Below are 17,503 nucleotides of genomic sequence, written 5' to 3' on the forward strand. Positions count from 1 at the left end.
ATAATAAAATTTACCAAAATGTGGTAGCACATTTGTGTTCACCACACTAGCTTTATTGTGATGGTGCTGTTTTTTTTTATTATGTTGCTCTTTTTTTGTTTGCTTTCTCTTGGGTTTTTTTTCTCCATACAGGTGATCCAGGTGTTTTGTTTGTTTTTTCTCTCTCTTCCCCCCCTTCTCACCATCTCTTCTCCCCTTTGGTTTTCTTTCTCTCCCTCTCTTTCTTTCATTTTTTCTCCCTGTCCTATCCCCCAGTCATGTCTGTCCCGTTTGTAGCAACCGAAAATAAAATAAATTCATAATTATAATAAAGGTCAATCAAATGGACCAATATAGCAAGGCCATGATGATCCACTTGGTAAAATAAATCCGCTTGGCATCTTTCTTGGCCTTAAGACAACAATTCTGATGGCTAAAGATCCAAACGGGACACAAAAAAAAAAAGAAAAAAGAAAAGAAAACTCAACAATACACAAGTGCAGCACACTATCACACGCTCATACTAATAAACTAAAAATGCAGGTGTGTAACACTCAAAGGATCCCACCACCAAGGCACCCCAGTCTCCTCCACGTCAGGCCCTCCGCATCTGAATAAAAGAAAGAAAATTATAATATATTCCAAGAAAAACTAATATGCAAACGCTGGGGTTAGCCCAACTGCAGGAACCCACTGGTGATCCGCTGCTAGAAAAAGGGCCTCCTACCAGTGGTGTAACAAAAACCCAAACTACAAATCAAAACAGAGAGACAGACATACCAACTAAATAAAACCTTAAATCTGGAGCAGACGGAGTCGCTGTATTACTCCAAATTGCCGTCGGCCCGACTACTTTATTTTAACAATTCAGTCAATTGACGTGTAATTATCCGCTGTCCACGCCGACGTCCACTCTTAAGAGGCTGGCAGCAGCAGGGAAAAAGAACCCTCGCAAACGGAAATAGATGGTAAAAGGCAAAGCAGCAGCACTTCTGTTAGCGTAGGGTTGTCATGATTCGGCTGTGTGGCAGGCAGGAAGTGGACCCAAACGCAAGCTCACAGAGGCAGGAATGAACTCAAAACACAGCTTTATTGCTGGAGGGAAACAGCGAAACAAGCTGATAAGAAACTACACTGGGAAGCAACACACTAGCACACAGAGAAACACACGGCCATGAATGAGGGAGAATGCGACACTGAACAGAGGGAGACGCAGACATAAATACACAGAGGTTTAACGAGGGAGGTGGGAGCACACGGGGAACACAGCTGACACAGATAATTGTAACGAGACAGGGCAGGAGCAACACAACATGACGCATACTGACGGGAGACTGTCAAAGTAAAACAGGAAGTACACAGAGGCGCAGACAGGAGGAGAGAGGGAGCACGGGGAGAGCACAGACATAACGGGCTGGGGAAAACATGGAATAAAACACGAGGGGAAACGAGGGCTCACAGATACACAGAGGGGCACACAGGGGGTAAAAGTCACAAGGGGAAGTCAAATAAGGAACAAAATACAAAAATACATGAAACTAAGAATGCTGGGCCAACATGGCCCAGGATCATGACAAGGGTAGCGTAGAAAAGCCGTAGCGACCTTGCTGTAAAGCTACTGGTCGCCCACTAAAGCCCACACTTCCTGCAAAGCATGAGTGCTTACTATAAAAGAGCAATAAAAGGCAGAGATTGTAACAAAACTGAGTCAAACTGAGTACCAAGTAAACAACGTCACGAATCATGAACAAAGTGGCTCATAGAAGGCTTCTACAGCTACGACCTATAAACAACATTGGTTTACCACCGAGTGAAATAATGTATGCACTGCACTGAGTAAACACATACCAGCCACCATGGAGGATTCAGGAAGGTAATCCGCGGGTCATCTCTGTAACACGAACACCACAATCAACACAAGTACTGCCAATTCAGGCTGAGGCAACAACGACATGTACACAGCTCCTACCTGCAGCACCGGGGGAAGTCAGGTGACCGAAAGGAGATAACAGGTACGCGATTCGGGGATGCTCAGATGGCCACTATTTATACTAGCGCCCCTTAATGCGCCTGACTGAAAGTGGGTTGAACCAAGACATAATATTCATCCTGCCACACTTAACCAGATACAGACTAGTTGTCCTCCCACAGTATAAATCAGTAGCAGAAGGTACGGCCTCTCTCATGACCCCAAGAGGTGTGTAAGCCAGAACACTTTGGAAGGCGCACAGAGTCTTTACAGACTGCTAAGGATCAAACCTCTATCATTATGCAATCGATTATAAAACTCTAAGCATATATGAGTATATATTTCTAAGCATAAATGACAATCCAACAATATAAACCTTGCAACCAACGTCATAGTTATTCATAGTTGTTCTGTGTTGTTAAGAAAGTCTCCCTGTGATCTGGTTACTTTGTGTCCACAGAGCACTAGTTGGTAAAGTTACAGCTTACCAAATTATGACCAAAGTCGGCGTTACATATGTGCTTATACTATTAGCTTATGTGAATGAAATCAGTTTAACATCTGTGTTTTGGACTGTGTTGCATGTTGAATAATCTGAGCCATTTTTCATTCATCTCCTTTTGTCACCAGTCACCATCATGCGGGCACGCCATCTGTTATGACAAGTGACACAGACACACGCGGGTCATCCGTGCAGTCATTATGTGTGACATTATGTGTCACTGACCGAAATGAGTCCCATCCACGGTACATTACAGCAGTGGCATTAGGGTGGAGTGCTGAAGATAGAGATGCAGGCTTAGCGTCGCAACGCTGAGTCACCCACAACCTGGACGCTCGTAAACAGTGGGAGCTCCACTCTTTTTTTATTTATCAGTGTAAGCATGCTATCACTCCTCTCTACAGAAAGAAGTCATACATACTGTATTTTAGCACCATGATATTATACAGTGAACATGACTACCATCTAATAACAGCTCCACATAATTGCGTAAAGTGACCCTGACGTTATCAGACTGAGTGTCAGCAGTTGTGTCATTAATCTTAAAAAGAGGAAAACGTTCATCACTCATCTTTATAACCACTTTTTTAAGTTTAGAGTGGGAGTTGAGGTAATTGCATACAACTATCTCAGGGGGAGGGCTGAGGCAGATGATTGGAACACATCACTAGCTCGCCTTTAGAGAGGAGACTTTAAAACAGATGTAGTTAACTTCAAATTTCTTATTCTGTCCTAACAAGCAGGCGAACGAACATGAGGGAATACGGGTGGCAAAGTTTCAAGGGTTTCATCTTCAGAAATCCTGCTGTTGTCGACCAGGTAGGACTGCATAACTGACTGACCAGACTTTCACTGGATAACTTACAGCATAATAGTCTGCAGAAATAGACTGAGGAAGAAGACACTTGCCTGTATTTAAAGATCTGTATTTTGTTTTTGATGTAACTGTCACATATTTAGAAAAAAATAATTCAGCTGATAAATTAAACCACCTTTCTAGTACCGTATATAATTACTAATAACTAATAACTATTATAATGACTGATATCTCGTGTCCTGGTGTTGATTAATTAATATTTAAATTATGTACCATACCATTGTTCTACAACAGACTCTTCTTTCTAACATCTTTATTTTTTCTGAAAGTCCTGGTGCATCCAATAATTGCTTACATACGTCACAAGTTTTACAAGTTTACAAAAGTTTTGAACTTTTTAAATGAGCAGGATCCACGTGTGGACGATGGGGATGAGAATACTGAGCGTGGTAACTGGACCAGTAAGAAGGAGTACATTCTCTCTATGATCGGATATGCTGTTGGTCTGGGAAATATCTGGAGATTTCCGTATTTGGCATACAAGAATGGAGGGGGTAAATCAGCATTTATTTTCTAATCCATTATCCAAGATTCTATTTCAAAGCAACTATGTTTTTATAAGATTTGTTTTCCTCTTTACCACCAAATCCTTCATTTTGAGCAGGTGCCTTTCTTATCCCATATTTCGTGATGTTGGTGGTGGTTGGAATTCCTCTTTTCTTCTTGGAAAGTGCCTTGGGTCAATTCTGCAGCCAAGGTCCAGTTAATGTATGGAGTGCAGTGCCATTAATACAGGGTAATTTTAAGAGGTTTTTTTTTTTAAATAAAAGAAAATGTTATGAATTAATCAACATTCCAATAAATATAAATGTGCATTTTTTAATCACTAGGTTCTCTGGATTATTATTGGCTTTTCTTAAGAGCTGCTTGCAGGTCACATGAATTATGAACAGTACATTTAATGAGGCTTGTGGCCAATGCAGAGCTGTGTCACCATAAATCAGCCCTAAACTCTCCTTAATAAGGTTTTTGGTTAATGGTCAACTGTGTGACCAAAACTGACCCCAAACCCAATTTTGTTTTTTTTAATGGCAGCTTTAATGAGGATTACCAAATTGTTTTATGTTCTTCAAACAAAAAGAAGAACGCTGCAGTGTAATTAAAGAAACTGTAATAAGCAAAGTCGAGAGGACATTTTTAAATTACTACAGCAAAAAACAAAAACAGCATGCTTTTATGTATGATCAGTAAACTTAGACACACTTATTATGATTAGTTCAATCAAAAAACAGCTTTTGTCTGGTGAAGTTTCCGATAATATTTTTTTAATTTAATAGTGTCTTTTATGCCCTATCTATCCCTTCAGGTATTGGTGTTGCCATGGTTGTGGTGTCTGTAATAGTGTCTATTTATTACAACGTCATCATCGCCTACAGCCTGTACTACATGTTCGCCTCCATGCAGTGTCCTCTGCCGTGGTCCGGCTGTTCCAGCTGCGATGGCAGTAACTGCAGCACCACGCCTGAAGGTGCGTACATTATATTCTTGTATTCTTGTAAAGAGCAGCTCATTAAGTCTTCTGCTCTGTGGTATCTGCATCACCACATACACTGATTTAACATAAATTGATATCAGTCATAAAGATTATAAAGTATTTTGATGTGGTTTTAAATCTCAGTAACCTAAAATGTAAATATTCTGGAGAAATTAAAGCACCCACTACAGATCCAATCACAGGTACTTGTGTTGTGGTAAATACTGATATAAGATTTATATTTTGGACACTCACAAGTCCTCTCTCTTTTTTTAGTGTCCTGTAATGTAAGCAGTGTTTTGGTTACCAACTGGACTCAGGAAAACAGCAGCTGCTCTTCGATACAGACTTCGAGTGAGCTGTACTGGGAGTAAGACTCAAACACTCGTGCACACAGGCATAAATAAAAGCACTTGTCACACTGTTTGTACAAATGCACGTCTTCTTCTTTGCAGTAATGTGGCTCTGCAGAGGTCCAGTGGTCTTGATGAAACGGGGCCAGTAGTTTGGCACTTGGCTCTCTGTCTGCTGCTGACCTCCATAATTGTTACTGCTGCGCTCATCAAAGGCATCAAATCATCAGGCAAAGTACGTCAAAATCCTCCGTGTAGATGGACTCCTGTTCGTTTGTCCAACATACAAATCCACACATCTATTTAGAATAATTTAGTTTGTGATATTAGCTGTTTAGTTTCACAAACTAACTAAAAAGTCTAATAAGCATATGATAAGTGAAGTCACTGTGGTGTTTTTTCTTATATCAGCAGGGTGTGACTCCCCCTGCTGATGACCTCATATATATCATACACATTCTCAAGGACTCAATTGCTAGATTTAAATTATGTTCATAACGTAATTTTTTAAATTATGGTCCCATCCCACTATTTTCTTCGACTTCACCAACTCAGGTGTCATAGGACAAAAGGTGCCCTAAATGTATATATATATAGGAGAACCCCAAGAGAAACTACATAGGCATCAAGACAACAAGCGAACTCCACACGTGGATTCAAAGGTGCTAATTACTGCACCGCCATGCTGCTCCAAATGTTTTTTCCCATTTAAAAAAACAAAAAATAAATAATAAAAAGACACCACATGCTTTATATTTTCTATTGTGCAGCCACGCCTCAGGCAGCTCCACACCTTGTTTCTGTTATCCAGTTTAAAAAAAACTCAGGATGGTTTTGAAACCTTTTATCAACAGTCTATAGTGCTGGTGTCCTTTTTTAGTTTTGAACGATTTTATAGTAATCTAACAAACTATTCCCTTAGTTTCATTATTAGCTGAATGTACTGAAACAGGACTGATATTCATCATCTCATCTAACTCGAAGCAACTATTAAAGTATTAAAGTGTTAAAGTATTATAAAAATTAGTAAACCAAGAACAACAAAATAACAGATTGCACTTTTCGTATGCGATGCTAAACTGTCAGTACTGAAATGCAGAAGGCCTGACAGATTTTAGAATTTAGGCTTAACAAATGTAACAAAATGCAGTCTTTTGCTTTTCCTGCAAAGTAACAAGTCTTTGTATCTCCAGGTTGTGTATTTCACTGCTACCTTCCCTTACGTGGTGATTGTGATCCTGCTGATCAGAGGTGTGACTCTAGAGGGAGCCAAAGATGGGATCGAGTTCTACATTGGTTCTCAGTCCAATCTGACCAAACTGACTGAAGTTCAGGTAGAAACTCTCACTGTTCATGTGCAAACTGTCACTGTTCATGTGCAATCCAATAAAGTCATTTGTTATCTGAGAAAAAAAACCTCTTAATGAGCTACAGTACAACTCTGTGTTTTAGGTGTGGAAAGATGCAGCAACTCAGACCTTCTACTCTCTCTCTATTGGCTGGGGTGGACTCATTGCTCTCGCTTCCTATAACAACTTTCACAACAACGTGTTCAAGGACTCGTTTGTTGTCACCCTTACTAATGCAGGTAGGGCCCTCTCTAACTAAATTCTAGAAAGAATGAAATTGTTTTTGCATTTCCTTTTATACATTTTCTGATTTGATCTCTTTCCAGGGACCAGTGTGCTTGCAGGCTTTGCCATATTTTCATTTTTGGGACATATGGCTCACGTCTACAAAACGCCAGTTTCAAAAGTGGTAAAGGAAGGTCAGACATACAACACCAACACACTCTCATCATTTGGTGTTAAATACTGCCATTCTGTCAGCTTTGTGCTTTCAGTTTTGCCTGTTTAAACAAAGAGTGCGACTAGGTTTCAGAAATTCATGGGATCCTTTACAAAGAGTGCAAGACTCATCTCATTGCTGAATATTGGCAGAATAAGCTGGATAAACCATGTTGGTTCCAGATGATGCTACCAGATGATTTTTCCCCTTTTATTTGTCTTTATGCAGGGTTTGGTCTGGCTTTCATAGCCTATCCAGATGCTCTGTCTAAGCTCCCCATCTCCCCGCTGTGGTCCATTTTGTTCTTCTTCATGCTTTTGACTGTTGGTTTGGACTCCCAGTTTGCAGGAATAGGTTCGATCTGAAGCTTCAGTTCAGTGTGATGTTTGCAGAACATTCAGCCCACTGCTGTTTGATCTACACAAACTAAAATCTCTCTTCTTGTCATTAGAGGTGATAACGACCTGCCTGCTTGACGCTTTCCCCACAGTCTTCAAATCCAAACATGTCTTATTAACTGTAACGTTATGTTCTGTCCTCTACCTCCTGGGTTTACCATGTGTCACAAGGGTAAGTCTGTCTTAGCACAACTTTCTGTGGCTGTTATAAAATAGTTAACTTGCTCAGTCTCTCTGTGTAAATGTATAATGTATAATGGTTTTGTGTGTTTTTCATGCATGTGTGTATCATAGGCAGGCATATACTGGGTAACCCTAATTGACCAGTTTATTGCCAGCTGGGTGCTGCTATTTTTGGTGCTTTTGGAGATTATTGCCATCTGCTACATTTACGGTAAGTACAACAATCTAAGTTTGTGCATATGAAAGGTGACTGATGGTCTTAAATTCCAGGATACTTATATTCTTCTTCCACCTTGCAGGGGGAAACCGTTTTATTAAAGACATTGAGATGATGATTGGAATGAAGACTTCCACATTTTGGCTGTGGTGGAGAGCATGTTGGTTCTTTATCACCCCCTGCATCGTAGTGGTGAGTACACAGTGCTGCCTTGTTTGCTGTACAAGAGAATTTAAAAGGCAAAAGCATTGTGTTAATTAAAAGTATCGACTTTTATTAACATGCATAGGTGTACACAAATATCTTGTAGTTGTTTGTCTCTACCAGTAGTGAACTTTATGTTTTTTTTGTGACTTTTGTCTAGTTCCTCTTGATCTCGTCTCTGGTTTACTTTGAACCCCCTAACTATGGAGGTATCCCCTACCCAGACTGGGGCATGAATTTAGGCTGGTGCATGATTGCATTTGTCCTGATGTGGATCCCTGTTGCTGCTGGGTATAAGCTGATAAAGGCAAAAGGAAACCCCTGGAAGGTGTGTACTTGTGCAGTGGATTGACTGTGGATTATTCTTGTCTTTTTCTACATTTGAAAGATTGTAGTAGTTGTTGAACTGCTTGGATCTTTTTTTTCAGTCAGTCACACAAATGATTTGTGAGTATTAAAATAAATACACAGTACTAAAATTTACGCTTCTTATATTCTGCAGCGTCTGAAGTCACTGTGCTCGCCATCTGAGGAATGGCATCCCTATTTGGACGTCCATCGAGGGGAGCGCTACTCAGAAGAACGCTGCCGCCGTAGGAACAACAGCAAAATTAAAGCAGAAGTTAATCTGAATGTAATCTCCAGTTCGTGGCTATAATGAGGCTTCTCCTGCGTTTGCTCTATGAATACCTTGTTTTGAAAGTTCTGAAAGTTAAGTCATTTTTGACCTCTGGGAAGCAGAAAGCAGCCGAAATATAAACTCACAGCAGACGGCACAGAACTTACATGTAAACTTCCTGAAACCTGAGCGCTTTTTTGGGATGTATTTTTAATTTCTACAGTCTGTTTGGTAATAGTTGGATCAGCAATTTAAAAAAAAGAACTATGTCCTTCGACAGGCAGAATGGGTTTCTTTAAGAGCACAATGCAATCAAGTCACCATTGCAAACAAAGTGTGAACGCTTTACTGAGCAGAATGATGTATATACTGCATAACAGCTGAGATCTAATGTTCCCAAATGAGGATGTGGACTCTTCTTACTATCTAAACATTTCTTCTTTCTTCTTTTAGAAGAAATGTCTGGGTCTTTTCCCCTGTTTTTATGACCCATTGTACACTGTATATGTCCTGCTGCAGCTTGTGTGAGTTCATGTGTTTACAGAAAAAGAGAAGACTCAATCACACAAACAAAGTTGACATGGAGAAAATATATATACCGTATATATATGTAATATATGTATTACTTGATAGGGCATTATTATCAGGTGATATTTTCTTGGCAGTTTTATGTTTTGTTTTGGGGGTTTTTTTATTTTGTTTTTTGTTTTTTTTGGTGGGGGGTAAATTATTCTTATATTAGGAGAGATTGAGTCTGTGTCATTAACTATGCTAGTCTTTAAAGCACAGTTCCTTTTCCTGTCACTTATATTCTGATATTTAAATGTAGTAAATAAAAATGCAACTGATATTTTTTACAGAATTTGTCATATTTCATAAGTAGGAAAAGGAAATAATCAGATGTTTTTATTTCAGTCTGTTTTTGTGTTTGGTTAGTTGGTTGGTTGTTTTATGTATATACACACACATATACAGTACATACATGTGTGTGTGTATGTTGAACAAAGGTGCAGGTGTATATATATATATATATATATATATATATATATATATATATATATATATATATATATATATACACACATAAAAACTGGTCCTTTGCAGACAGGACTGTATTGTATAATCTTGCACCCTCCTTTGAAAAAATCTGACTTCCACCCTGAACAGAGACTGTGTGATTATGATGGTAACGAGCAATCATGTAAGATTTTGTCTCAGAAGCTTCTTAATCACAGTTTGCACTGATGTTTTCCATTAATAATAATACTGCTTGGGTGTGACCTGAGTGTGTCACAGTTGGGTATTTTCACATTCTCAGTGTAGCCGCTTCAAAAATTAGAAACACAAGAAATGGAAAAATGTGTCAAATGAATGCATTTTCACTTGCAAGCTACAATACAAAGCATTTTTCCCAATACCATTTCCAGTGGCTAAAAAGGAAAGAAAAAAAACACTCCAAAGCACTAATCACTAAAGCTGCTTTCTAGAAATAGGATCATGAATTACTTACAGCAGTAAATGGCCTGCATTTATATAGCGCTTTTTCTAGTCCCTTAGGACCCCAAAGCGCTTTACATATCCAGTCATCCACCCATTCACGCACACATTCACACACTGGTGATGGCAAGCTACATTGTAGCCACAGCCACCCTGGGGCGCACTGACAGAGGCGAGGCTGCCGGACACTGGCGCCACCGGGCCCTCTGACCACCACCAGTAGGCAACGGGTGAAGTGTCTTGCCCAAGGACACAACGACCGAGACTGTCCAAGCCGGGGCTCGAACCGGCAACCTTCCGATTACAAGGCGAACGCCCAACTCTTGAGCCACGATCGCCCCAGTACTAAAAACTCAAACCCACCTGCAGAATCCTTATGATACATGGAAACTGGTGAATGCTTTTCATTGCTGTGCTGATAGTATTTTCACCTGTGCCCCTGCACCTTTGTTCAACAACCCCAAAATCCACAAAGAAAACGTTTATCAAAGTTATCAAAGTTTATCTTATAACAATCCAGGAACCATTTTAGTTAGAGCTAAATTTTGTGGGTGATATCTTTCAGACAAATGCAATGACTCAGTTGCTCTCAACACATACTGTTTAAATCTAAGTATCACTGGTGAGGACCCAAACTCAAACATATCAAAACCTAATTGAAACATTTTTTTTTTAATTCTTTTTAATTATTCACCAAATGCTCAAATGTTTCACATCAAGAAGGTGCAGGGTTTGAATGCAGTTTGGGGCCTTTCTGTGCAGAGTTTACATGCTCTCCCAGTTCCTGTGTGGGTTTTTCCAAGTGCTCCAGCAGCCTTCCACAGTACAAAAGCATGCATTGGGTTGGGTTAATTGATAACTGTAGGTGCTAATGTGAGTGTGAATGGTGGTCTGTCTTTTTGTGTCAGCTCCAGGGCACATTGGAGATCTGTCCAAAGTCTATGTTGCCTCTGCTCTGTAACCCTGAATTGGATAAGCAGAAAAAAAGGATAGATGGGTGAGTGGAAGCTTTGACAATTAAGGAACAAAGAAAATTTCTAACTATCACACATCAAAAACAATTTACATTAAAAAAAACCCCATTCATTTTTACCTTTCTCCAAAGTACAGGGTTGGGATGGTGTTCAGGTTATCCTACTAAAATGACTGGTCATTCAAACCCAGACTATAAAGAGAAACGAAAACGCTGGTACCTCTGACGGCTGACTCTACATACTCAGTGCAGATATCCACACATTTTTATCCACTTTTCCAATTCAGGGTGGGAGTTGGTCTGGAGCCTATCTCAGCTGGGGTACATCCTAGACAGGTTTCCAGTCTGTCGCAGGGCAAACACAGGCAGACAACTATTCACACAAACTGAGGTCTGGTCAAGTGCCTTTAGTTTAAATCATCTTCTGGCCACTCACACTTAGTGTATTACAGCCTATGTTGCTGAAGGACTAAATAGCATACAATTGTACACCTCAGGACTTCCAGTGGATGCAAGAGGTGGTCATTTTGTGCTGTAAAATAAGTAAGATTTTGAACTTTGATTTATTGTAGTGCTAATATTCAGTGCTGTCACACCATAATAACAGAGCCATCTATGCCCCAGCTTCAGTACAATCTGTAACACTGGCAGTTAGTAATTGTAACTCCTAGTAAATAGTAAATTTTGCTGCTTTTTAAAGCTGCTGTCAAAGACGCCAGCTGCTTTGTAAAAAAAAAAAAATGCTAACAATACAAAAAAAATGACTACAACTTGTGCATCCTCCTAAATGTTACTTTTTTGCATTAACACTGGTAACAAACAGAAATACATTGTATTTATTTTTCATAGTTTGATGCAGGCACTATACTAATAAAGACTCCAATGGAAAGCCACAAAAGAAAACAACAAATTTTAATGTAACAGTTTACCAAAAAGACTTAGAAATGAGTCACATTTGACAGTATAGGCTGAAAAACAATATAATTATGCAGTATAATTAAGGGTTTCACCTTTTCTTTTCTTTTCTTTTAACTTCAAGCAGCATCACCTACGGGCAAATCTGTCTCTGAAAGAAGTCACAGATGGTTTCGTTTCTTTGAGTCCAGACAGTCTTTTATGCAATTTGAATAAAGAAAGTGATGAACTAGTTTGTCTAAATATGACTCATATGACTGTTCTTGCTGGAAAGATGTTAACAAGCTGTAACTGGTTATGTAATTACTTTTTCGCATGTAACTACTTGTTTTTTGCAGTTTCAAAATGTTATGTTCTTTTCACTGTTAAAATAGCATATATCTATACATACGTTATATAAAATGTTTAATATACAACTACAACTTTCAGGAACTAATAAATCACCTAATATTTTGGGGAGAGTTTAATACAGTACACACACTAAACTTGTGCCAAATGTATATTTGTTTGAAATATGTTTACTGCATGAATTGATAACTTTTGCATCTCCAGGTTGTGTATTTCACAGCATCTCTCCTTATGTGTTGATTCTGTTCCAGTTGAGAGGCGTGACACTGGAGGGAGCTGAAGATGACTGAGAGTGCTACACTGGTGCCAGTTTAAGCTTGGCTAAGCTGGCTGAAGCACAGGTAGGGACCTTAATATACCCTTATACAACACAGTGGCCATGGACCATTTCTTGTGTTTTATTGTGTACAAGTTTATGCATTTGAGTGTGACGCCACATAAATTCACTGAATAACTGTTGAGACATTTGAGTCTGGGCCAAGTTTACAAAAATATCTGTTCTACTAGCAAAAACAGTTTTGTTGTTGTTCTTTTTGTTTTTGTTTTGTTTTTTAGGTCTGGATCGATGCAGCCACAAAGACCCTTTTTTTCATGTCTATTGTCTGGAGCATAGTTTCCACAACATATAACTAAGTAAGTTTATGATTCCACTATGGAAATTCCACTATATATAGGTTATATCTGTTATTAAACTAACTTTAGGCTACAGTGATATGGGTTGATAACCTCTGTTTCATACATGAAGCCACCTTAGATTTGTCTGTCTTCATCCTGGAAGCCTAAATATCTCTGATATGTGTGAAATAGAGCAAATCTCTTCCATATGTAACAAGGGTACAGTCTGTCTGCTCTTTGCTGACTGATGTTATTACCCTGCTTTCCTGAAGTGTGTGTGTATTTCTGAGATAGGCAGGAATATACTGGGAAACTTTAATCAACTACTTTGTTGCTAGCTGGGTGATGCTTATCTCAGCCTATATAAATCTTAGCTGCGACGCATGAAAGGCTTTACATTTAAGAAACTAATCTTCACAAGCGGTTTTAAAGGCTTTCCTCTGTTTTTGTGCTATCTATATTTCCAGTCTAATGCAAAAATAACTAAAAAATAAATAAATAAAACTTGTTTTTCTATTACAATGTATTTTATGCAGCTTTTATCGTGTTCTGTTTGTATTTCTCTTTTGGATGCAGAAGAGTGAATAGATGAATAAATCAGTTGCTGATGTTTGAGGCTTTTTGTTATTTAAGAATAACTTGATATTGATTTATTGATTTGTGGACCCATGAAAACAACTTCACAAAACAGAGATTCAAAGATTCTTTAAATGCTTTATTTAGGTTAAATCAATGGCAGGTGTTACACAGCCATTCTCTGTGTTGGTGGGTTAGTGGATTGTTTACCCAGCTCATGGATTCATTCATTTCACTGAGAGCGGGTGCAGCATTTGCAGCTGTCATCAAACACCTGGCCGGCAGTGCAGTACTGGATGTTGGTTTGTCCTTGGTTGCACTTGTAGAATTTCTTCTTGTCGGTCGGGTCGGGGAAGAGTCCGTTCTGCTTGCCAGCACAGAAGCCAGATCCTGTGGTGCCTCCACTGGGCTGCTGGCTTGGTGCGACTGCAGGTGGGGGGTTAGGCTGAGCTTTGCAGGCTGAGGAGAAAAATTAAAGAGATTAACAAAAGGGAAAACTTTTACATGTCTATTCCCAGATGATATGTGGTTCACGCATACAAGATTAAGTTCCTAGTCCACTTTTTAGAGTGTTGATGAGTGGGTTTCGCCCCTGGCCGCAAAACATGCCGGTGAAGTCGTCCAAAGCTAAAGTCCATACCACAGCTCCACCAAAACCGTTCTGCTTCAACCACTCAGTCTGCAAAACAGAAAATAAACCAAGTGTTTAATCAGCTTAAGAAATTAAAATTAAATAATGTAAATAAATTTTTAAAAAAGATTACTTCACACCTTTGCCTGGAAGCTCTTAATATTGTCATATCCAACCCAGACTCCCTGGTTATAGGCATAGGGCACGTTCTGGGCGTTGTCCCAAGCCTGTTTGGCTCCTTCCTTCAGGAAGGTGCAGATCTGGCGGGAAGAAAAGATTTAAACTAACATGCATGAACTCTCCTGCCTAATGTATGCATTCACACAGATTAGGAAATAGACCTCGTAGTAGGCCAAGAATCCAGTCTGACGAGTGAAATGTCCAGCAGGTCCAGGTCCCCTGGCAGGAGCTCCCACAGTTGTGTTAGAGGAGGCCAGGTGGAAAGTGGGGCCAAAAGTGGGGAAACCAACTAGCAGCTTCTCAGCTGGGGCACCATTGTTCTTCCAGTAATTCATAGCATAGTCCTTAAAACAAGAGAATACAGAGCAGTTTGTCTAACTCCTCCACAATAGTTATTTTTATTAACGCAAAGCAGGAGTAAAAAAATGTTTAAGACCGAGGAATAATGACGCCTTCACTTACCACGTTGTAGTAGATCATGGATCCCTGGTCACTAGGGCCCTCATAGAGAGGGCTGTTCTCTCCAACATTATGTTCCCACAAACCATGGAAGTCATAGGTCATAACATGGATGTAGTCCAGCACACTTACAAACAAACACAGGTGCTAATGTTTAGTAAAGGCTGCGTTCTGGATGGCAAATGTGGAGGTATGTAATGTGTGCTCACGCTCCAATCTGGTATGCAGAGTCAATCGTCTCCTTTCGAGCAGAGACAGCAGCAGTCAGCAACAGACGAGGACGGTTTGTCTTCTTTCTCTCCTCCTCAAAGGCTCTCATCAACTCCTACAGACAGGCGAGGAACAAAAAGCAGTTACAGCTGGTACATGATTGTTTTTCTTTTAAACACTGAGAAAGCCTGAGGTCACACCGTAGGCCTGTTAAAGTATAGATCAGTCGGGTGGCTTGTTCATGTGTTGCTCCCATCGCTACAGTAACAACTGCACACATTAACATTTAAATGGCTCTCTGGGTTTGCAGTCACCCACGCTGAAACATAAAGGATATCTGTGTGGATGTGGAAGTTATCAGAAGACCTGATAATAAAAACTGGAATCACTCAGTAGTCTAGATTAAGGGTGAAATTTCAGGAAGACAAGTGCAGCATTTTGGCAAGAGGTCATTGATGTGATGACTCACCTTCATCTCTGCATTTTGGAGATCATAATCTCTTCTTCTTTGACTTTTGATATAACAATTTCTAGCTCGCCATAACTGGCACGACAGACAGCATACCAACACAACTGACCTGTAGCAAGACCGTGAAACGCTCCTTATCCTGAGGTGGGGAGCCCCGAGAACCAGGGTACTCCTAGTCGATATCCAGACCATCAATCGTAGTGATGCAGGAAGGTGATAATACTTTTGATGAAGGTCTGACGATGGGCAGCAGTGGAAACCATGGTTGTGAACCTAGTAACAGGAAGATACGCAATTTCAACTCGAGATATAGTTTTATCTTGGCGACAGTAGTGAACCTCAGGTCATTACAACATACTTTTGGGTGCCAAGGTTCCATCCACCAATGGACAGCAGAGTCTTTAGGTTGCTGTTCCTGTGAGCAGTAACAACATCCATGTTAAACTCTCAAAATTTTCTCTGTGCTTCTGTATATAAATACCCACATATGCCTTTCAGTTTATCATCCCTATAAGCATTTGTGTGTACTGACTGGTTTTTCAAAGCCTGAAACTCTCCATAGAGTTTCTCATCGTTTCGATCGTAGGCTTTGATCATGTTGTGCTCCATTCCCGCAAAGGTGTAGATGAGATGGTCACAAAGACATGGGTCAGTGTTGGTAGGAAGATAGTTGCCTGCCCCCAGATGGCACTGTGCCCGGCTAGTAAAATAACAGGATAAGATGTACGATGTTCCTGCAAGACAAGGAATAGTTCTTACACTGTAACTGAAATGTGTCTACACACATCAGCCTAACACTGAGTGGATAAAAGACACAATTACCTAACTGCACATGTAGCAAGAGAGCCCGTCCTGCAGAGAAAGGAGATCAAAAAGGGTGAAGAAGGAGAAGGCAGGTTAACTACTCAGCATCAATTTGTATTAACCAGCTGAATAGAGATATTCTGTTTAAATGTAAGAAAGTTTTTGAAGTTCAACCTACCGGTGCAGATGAGTCTGTCCATGTTGCCTACTGTATCAGAGAAACATCAGGACACTAACGCTCTTTATATAGCCCTCACTTCTTCAACGTATGCGTAATATTTGTTAACTATAGCTGATTTGGCTAATCAGCAAATGCGGAAAACAAAAAACATATTTGTTTGCGCAACACGAGCGTTTCATGAGATTTCCAGGAAACGCTGATAACCTTCAGCATGCCTTTCGATAATGCGTTCGCAGGTTAAATCAGATCTCTTTGAAGTTACTAAAATGGGTTGTTCTGTACATCACACTCAATTTCTTAAATGTACTTTTCGCCTAAAAGGGAAAAAGTAACAGAGGCACAACCGGTCTCGCTTAAATCATTAGGAGCAAAAAATTGAGGCACTCAAGGCAGATTTGAAATAAAAAGCCTTCAGTTCAGTTAAAGAGGCACTGACACGTATCGCCATATATTTTGCCTTGCTTCCAATATCTAACTGTTTTTCGAGGGAAGCTCCTGTAAATTTCACTGAAGCACCATTTTCCAAGTACAGTTTGATAGTGGTGTTTATGTGGTTGTCCTCTCTGCTGCGCTCCTTATCATCCTCACACACGGTTCATGATCAGTTATTAATGTTGTTCTGTACTTTAGAAGGGACATACAGACTTTTTGCCCTCTTCTATACTTGGAAGTAGATCAGTTGTTTTGTAATTACAATGGCAGATTCATACAATGCCAGCCAGCTGGAGCCTTTTCGTGGGGGGGGGGGTGTTGTTTTATACATTCTATCTAGTCTTGATTTTTTCCGACCTTGGAAATCTGCCTGCTTTTGGAGACTGGCTTTGGGCCCTAACCAGCCACACTTCACACCAACACGACAGTGTGTTCATTCCAGGTGCTCTGGTTTTTTCCTGCAGTCCAAAGACATGCATGTTCGGTTAAATGGTGATTCCACCTACTGGTGATCATGATTGTGAATAGCTGTTTGTCTTTTTGTCTTAGCCCTGCACTAGACTGGCAATCTGTCCAGGGTGTACCCTGCCTCTCTGGGTACACCCTGGAAGTTGAAGTTGAAGTTGGTCTACTCTAGAGTCTAGAGTAGA

General features: G+C 40.0%; 2 protein-coding genes across 2 annotated transcripts; one reads left to right on the forward strand and one right to left on the reverse strand.

The window, feature by feature from the left end:
• The first annotated feature begins 3,948 nt into the window (after window positions 1-3,948).
• Window positions 3,949-9,212, forward strand: slc6a14 (solute carrier family 6 member 14). The gene is made up of 13 exons (XM_085407904.1): window positions 3,949-4,063; window positions 4,634-4,795; window positions 5,078-5,171; window positions 5,257-5,389; window positions 6,348-6,488; window positions 6,607-6,742; window positions 6,830-6,922; window positions 7,171-7,296; window positions 7,394-7,512; window positions 7,635-7,734; window positions 7,823-7,932; window positions 8,105-8,272; window positions 8,447-9,212. Exons 1-13 carry the CDS (start codon window positions 3,958-3,960, stop codon window positions 8,600-8,602), a joined length of 1,644 nt encoding a protein of 547 aa, XP_085264030.1. The 5' UTR covers window positions 3,949-3,957; the 3' UTR covers window positions 8,603-9,212.
• Window positions 9,213-13,719: 4,507 nt separating this feature from the next.
• Window positions 13,720-16,440, reverse strand: LOC146669734 (acidic mammalian chitinase-like). Its single transcript, XM_085407806.1, is given in 12 exon segments — window positions 13,720-13,946; window positions 14,028-14,166; window positions 14,259-14,378; window positions 14,460-14,642; window positions 14,761-14,884; window positions 14,967-15,082; window positions 15,546-15,630; window positions 15,632-15,709; window positions 15,795-15,851; window positions 15,969-16,170; window positions 16,259-16,288; window positions 16,419-16,440. Coding segments are annotated over 12 exon segments (1,383 nt in total).
• Between the last annotated feature and the right edge of the window lie 1,063 nt (window positions 16,441-17,503).

The sequence above is a fragment of the Rhamphochromis longiceps genome, linkage group LG5 (assembly GCF_057381845.1).
Source record: "Rhamphochromis longiceps isolate RC_006_pf linkage group LG5, R_longiceps_female_GT1.1, whole genome shotgun sequence".
In the NCBI taxonomy this organism is placed as follows: Eukaryota; Metazoa; Chordata; class Actinopteri; order Cichliformes; family Cichlidae; genus Rhamphochromis; species Rhamphochromis longiceps.

Coding starts and splice junctions, on each gene's coding strand:
- slc6a14 (XM_085407904.1), top strand. CDS start 3,958: ATGTTGGTGGTGGTTGGAATTCCTCTTTTCTTCTTGGAAAGTGCCTTG. Junction 6,923..7,170: donor TTCAAAAGTGGTAAAGGAAG/GTCAGACATACA, acceptor GTCTTTATGCAG/GGTTTGGTCTGGCTTTCATA. Junction 7,513..7,634: donor GTTTACCATGTGTCACAAGG/GTAAGTCTGTCT, acceptor TGTGTATCATAG/GCAGGCATATACTGGGTAAC.